The sequence below is a fragment of the Saccharomyces cerevisiae genome, chromosome XII (genome assembly GCF_000146045.2).
Source record: "Saccharomyces cerevisiae S288C chromosome XII, complete sequence".
NCBI lineage: Eukaryota > Fungi > Ascomycota > Saccharomycetes > Saccharomycetales > Saccharomycetaceae > Saccharomyces > Saccharomyces cerevisiae.
Window position 1 is genome coordinate 455,001 of NC_001144.5, and position 5,000 is coordinate 460,000.

Genomic DNA, 5,000 nt, shown 5'->3' on the forward strand with positions numbered 1-5,000 from the left:
AGGAACGGCCCCAAAGTTGCCCTCTCCAAATTACAACTCGGGCACCGAAGGTACCAGATTTCAAATTTGAGCTTTTGCCGCTTCACTCGCCGTTACTAAGGCAATCCCGGTTGGTTTCTTTTCCTCCGCTTATTGATATGCTTAAGTTCAGCGGGTACTCCTACCTGATTTGAGGTCAAACTTTAAGAACATTGTTCGCCTAGACGCTCTCTTCTTATCGATAACGTTCCAATACGCTCAGTATAAAAAAAGATTAGCCGCAGTTGGTAAAACCTAAAACGACCGTACTTGCATTATACCTCAAGCACGCAGAGAAACCTCTCTTTGGAAAAAAAACATCCAATGAAAAGGCCAGCAATTTCAAGTTAACTCCAAAGAGTATCACTCACTACCAAACAGAATGTTTGAGAAGGAAATGACGCTCAAACAGGCATGCCCCCTGGAATACCAAGGGGCGCAATGTGCGTTCAAAGATTCGATGATTCACGGAATTCTGCAATTCACATTACGTATCGCATTTCGCTGCGTTCTTCATCGATGCGAGAACCAAGAGATCCGTTGTTGAAAGTTTTTAATATTTTAAAATTTCCAGTTACGAAAATTCTTGTTTTTGACAAAAATTTAATGAATAGATAAAATTGTTTGTGTTTGTTACCTCTGGGCCCCGATTGCTCGAATGCCCAAAGAAAAAGTTGCAAAGATATGAAAACTCCACAGTGTGTTGTATTGAAACGGTTTTAATTGTCCTATAACAAAAGCACAGAAATCTCTCACCGTTTGGAATAGCAAGAAAGAAACTTACAAGCCTAGCAAGACCGCGCACTTAAGCGCAGGCCCGGCTGGACTCTCCATCTCTTGTCTTCTTGCCCAGTAAAAGCTCTCATGCTCTTGCCAAAACAAAAAAATCCATTTTCAAAATTATTAAATTTCTTTAATGATCCTTCCGCAGGTTCACCTACGGAAACCTTGTTACGACTTTTAGTTCCTCTAAATGACCAAGTTTGTCCAAATTCTCCGCTCTGAGATGGAGTTGCCCCCTTCTCTAAGCAGATCCTGAGGCCTCACTAAGCCATTCAATCGGTACTAGCGACGGGCGGTGTGTACAAAGGGCAGGGACGTAATCAACGCAAGCTGATGACTTGCGCTTACTAGGAATTCCTCGTTGAAGAGCAATAATTACAATGCTCTATCCCCAGCACGACGGAGTTTCACAAGATTACCAAGACCTCTCGGCCAAGGTTAGACTCGCTGGCTCCGTCAGTGTAGCGCGCGTGCGGCCCAGAACGTCTAAGGGCATCACAGACCTGTTATTGCCTCAAACTTCCATCGGCTTGAAACCGATAGTCCCTCTAAGAAGTGGATAACCAGCAAATGCTAGCACCACTATTTAGTAGGTTAAGGTCTCGTTCGTTATCGCAATTAAGCAGACAAATCACTCCACCAACTAAGAACGGCCATGCACCACCACCCACAAAATCAAGAAAGAGCTCTCAATCTGTCAATCCTTATTGTGTCTGGACCTGGTGAGTTTCCCCGTGTTGAGTCAAATTAAGCCGCAGGCTCCACTCCTGGTGGTGCCCTTCCGTCAATTCCTTTAAGTTTCAGCCTTGCGACCATACTCCCCCCAGAACCCAAAGACTTTGATTTCTCGTAAGGTGCCGAGTGGGTCATTAAAAAAACACCACCCGATCCCTAGTCGGCATAGTTTATGGTTAAGACTACGACGGTATCTGATCATCTTCGATCCCCTAACTTTCGTTCTTGATTAATGAAAACGTCCTTGGCAAATGCTTTCGCAGTAGTTAGTCTTCAATAAATCCAAGAATTTCACCTCTGACAATTGAATACTGATGCCCCCGACCGTCCCTATTAATCATTACGATGGTCCTAGAAACCAACAAAATAGAACCAAACGTCCTATTCTATTATTCCATGCTAATATATTCGAGCAATACGCCTGCTTTGAACACTCTAATTTTTTCAAAGTAAAAGTCCTGGTTCGCCAAGAGCCACAAGGACTCAAGGTTAGCCAGAAGGAAAGGCCCCGTTGGAAATCCAGTACACGAAAAAATCGGACCGGCCAACCGGGCCCAAAGTTCAACTACGAGCTTTTTAACTGCAACAACTTTAATATACGCTATTGGAGCTGGAATTACCGCGGCTGCTGGCACCAGACTTGCCCTCCAATTGTTCCTCGTTAAGGTATTTACATTGTACTCATTCCAATTACAAGACCCGAATGGGCCCTGTATCGTTATTTATTGTCACTACCTCCCTGAATTAGGATTGGGTAATTTGCGCGCCTGCTGCCTTCCTTGGATGTGGTAGCCGTTTCTCAGGCTCCCTCTCCGGAATCGAACCCTTATTCCCCGTTACCCGTTGAAACCATGGTAGGCCACTATCCTACCATCGAAAGTTGATAGGGCAGAAATTTGAATGAACCATCGCCAGCACAAGGCCATGCGATTCGAAAAGTTATTATGAATCATCAAAGAGTCCGAAGACATTGATTTTTTATCTAATAAATACATCTCTTCCAAAGGGTCGAGATTTTAAGCATGTATTAGCTCTAGAATTACCACAGTTATACCATGTAGTAAAGGAACTATCAAATAAACGATAACTGATTTAATGAGCCATTCGCAGTTTCACTGTATAAATTGCTTATACTTAGACATGCATGGCTTAATCTTTGAGACAAGCATATGACTACTGGCAGGATCAACCAGATAACTATCTTAAAAGAAGAAGCAACAAGCAGTAAAAAAGAAAGAAACCGAAATCTCTTTTTTTTTTTCCCACCTATTCCCTCTTGCTAGAAGATACTTATTGAGTTTGGAAACAGCTGAAATTCCAGAAAAATTGCTTTTTCAGGTCTCTCTGCTGCCGGAAATGCTCTCTGTTCAAAAAGCTTTTACACTCTTGACCAGCGCACTCCGTCACCATACCATAGCACTCTTTGAGTTTCCTCTAATCAGGTTCCACCAAACAGATACCCCGGTGTTTCACGGAATGGTACGTTTGATATCGCTGATTTGAGAGGAGGTTACACTTGAAGAATCACAGTCTTGCGACCGGCTATTCAACAAGGCATTCCCCCAAGTTTGAATTCTTTGAAATAGATTGCTATTAGCTAGTAATCCACCAAATCCTTCGCTGCTCACCAATGGAATCGCAAGATGCCCACGATGAGACTGTTCAGGTTAAACGCAAAAGAAACACACTCTGGGAATTTCTTCCCAAATTGTATCTCTCAATACGCATCAACCCATGTCAATTAAACACGCTGTATAGAGACTAGGCAGATCTGACGATCACCTAGCGACTCTCTCCACCGTTTGACGAGGCCATTTACAAAAACATAACGAACGACAAGCCTACTCGAATTCGTTTCCAAACTCTTTTCGAACTTGTCTTCAACTGCTTTCGCATGAAGTACCTCCCAACTACTTTTCCTCACACTTGTACTCCATGACTAAACCCCCCCTCCCATTACAAACTAAAATCTTACTTTTATTTTCTTTTGCCCTCTCTGTCGCTCTGCCTTAACTACGTATTTCTCGCCGAGAAAAACTTCAATTTAAGCTATTCTCCAAAAATCTTAGCGTATATTTTTTTTCCAAAGTGACAGGTGCCCCGGGTAACCCAGTTCCTCACTATTTTTTACTGCGGAAGCGGAAGCGGAAAATACGGAAACGCGCGGGAACATACAAAACATACAAAATATACCTTTCTCACACAAGAAATATATGCTACTTGCAAAATATCATACCAAAAAACTTTTCACAACCGAAACCAAAACCAACGGATATCATACATTACACTACCACCATTCAAACTTTACTACTATCCTCCCTTCAGTTTCCCTTTTTCTGCCTTTTTCGGTGACGGAAATACGCTTCAGAGACCCTAAAGGGAAATCCATGCCATAACAGGAAAGTAACATCCCAATGCGGACTATACCACCCCACCACACTCCTACCAATAACGGTAACTATTCTATGTTTTCTTACTCCTATGTCTATTCATCTTTCATCTGACTACCTAATACTATGCAAAAATGTAAAATCATCACACAAAACATAAACAATCAAAATCAGCCATTTCCGCACCTTTTCCTCTGTCCACTTTCAACCGTCCCTCCAAATGTAAAATGGCCTATCGGAATACATTTTCTACATCCTAACTACTATAAAACAACCTTTAGACTTACGTTTGCTACTCTCATGGTCTCAATACTGCCGCCGACATTCTGTCCCACATACTAAATCTCTTCCCGTCATTATCGCCCGCATCCGGTGCCGTAAATGCAAAACAAATACCATCTATGTCTTCCACACCATCATTTTACTATGCCTGCCACCATCCATTTGTCTTTTGCACCATATCTTCATAACCTGTCACCTTGAAACTACCTCTGCATGCCACCTACCGACCAACTTTCATGTTCTGTTTCGACCTACCTCTTGTAAATGACAAATCACCTTTTTCATCGTATGCACCTTATTCTCCACATCACAATGCACTATTGCTTTTGCTTTTTCACCTGTCATATCCTATTGCTATTAGATGAAATATAATAAAAATTGTCCTCCACCCATAACACCTCTCACTCCCACCTACTGAACATGTCTGGACCCTGCCCTCATATCACCTGCGTTTCCGTTAAACTATCGGTTGCGGCCATATCTACCAGAAAGCACCGTTTCCCGTCCGATCAACTGTAGTTAAGCTGGTAAGAGCCTGACCGAGTAGTGTAGTGGGTGACCATACGCGAAACTCAGGTGCTGCAATCTTTATTTCTTTTTTTTTTTTTTTTTTTTTTTTTTTTTCTAGTTTCTTGGCTTCCTATGCTAAATCCCATAACTAACCTACCATTCGATTCAGAAAAATTCGCACTATCCAGCTGCACTCTTCTTCTGAAGAGTTAAGCACTCCATTATGCTCATTGGGTTGCTACTACTTGATATGTACAAACAATATTCTCCTCCGATATTCCT

At 42.2% G+C, this 5,000-nt stretch overlaps 1 protein-coding gene and 8 non-coding genes across 9 annotated transcripts in view, besides 3 other annotated features; 2 read left to right on the forward strand and 7 right to left on the reverse strand.

Annotated features, from left to right (window-relative positions):
* Positions 1 to 70, forward strand: part of TAR1 (Tar1p) — a gene marked incomplete at both ends in the record, with an annotated part of 375 nt that extends 305 nt beyond the window's left edge. The window contains one exon of the mRNA NM_001184514.1: positions 1 to 70. This exon is cut by the window's left edge and continues 305 nt beyond it. Within this exon, the coding sequence (NP_690845.1) occupies positions 1 to 70 (70 nt within the window).
* Positions 1 to 181, reverse strand: part of RDN25-1 — a 3,396-nt gene extending 3,215 nt beyond the window's left edge. The window contains exon 1 of the ribosomal RNA NR_132209.1: positions 1 to 181. This exon is cut by the window's left edge and continues 3,215 nt beyond it. This is a non-coding gene — a ribosomal RNA (25S ribosomal RNA).
* The window catches only part of RDN37-1, a 6,858-nt gene extending 3,426 nt beyond the window's left edge, over positions 1 to 3,432 (reverse strand). Inside the window, exon 1 of the transcript NR_132207.1 lies at positions 1 to 3,432. This exon is cut by the window's left edge and continues 3,426 nt beyond it. This is a non-coding gene — a transcript (35S pre-ribosomal RNA).
* On the reverse strand, positions 182 to 413 carry ITS2-1. The gene has a single exon (NR_132210.1). It is a non-coding gene; the product is annotated as an internal transcribed spacer 2 (transcript).
* On the reverse strand, positions 414 to 571 carry RDN58-1. Its single transcript, NR_132211.1, has one exon. It is a non-coding gene; the product is annotated as a 5.8S ribosomal RNA (ribosomal RNA).
* On the reverse strand, positions 572 to 932 carry ITS1-1. The gene has a single exon (NR_132212.1). It is a non-coding gene; the product is annotated as an internal transcribed spacer 1 (transcript).
* RDN18-1 lies at positions 933 to 2,732 on the reverse strand. Its single transcript, NR_132213.1, has one exon. It is a non-coding gene; the product is annotated as an 18S ribosomal RNA (ribosomal RNA).
* ETS1-1 lies at positions 2,733 to 3,432 on the reverse strand. Its single transcript, NR_132214.1, has one exon. It is a non-coding gene; the product is annotated as an external transcribed spacer (transcript).
* Positions 3,433 to 4,675: a sequence feature (NTS2-1; Non-transcribed region of the rDNA repeat; located between RND5 and the 5'ETS; contains RNA polymerase I termination site).
* Positions 3,991 to 4,097: an origin of replication (ARS1200-1; Chromosomal origin of bidirectional DNA replication; an rDNA ARS is presumed to be present in each tandem rDNA repeat, but fewer than one-third of the rDNA ARSs are actually used as replication origins in a given S phase).
* RDN5-1 lies at positions 4,676 to 4,796 on the forward strand. The gene has a single exon (NR_132215.1). It is a non-coding gene; the product is annotated as a 5S ribosomal RNA (ribosomal RNA).
* Positions 4,797 to 5,000: part of a sequence feature (NTS1-2; Non-transcribed region of the rDNA repeat between the 3' ETS and RDN5; required for rDNA repeat expansion) that runs on past the window's edge.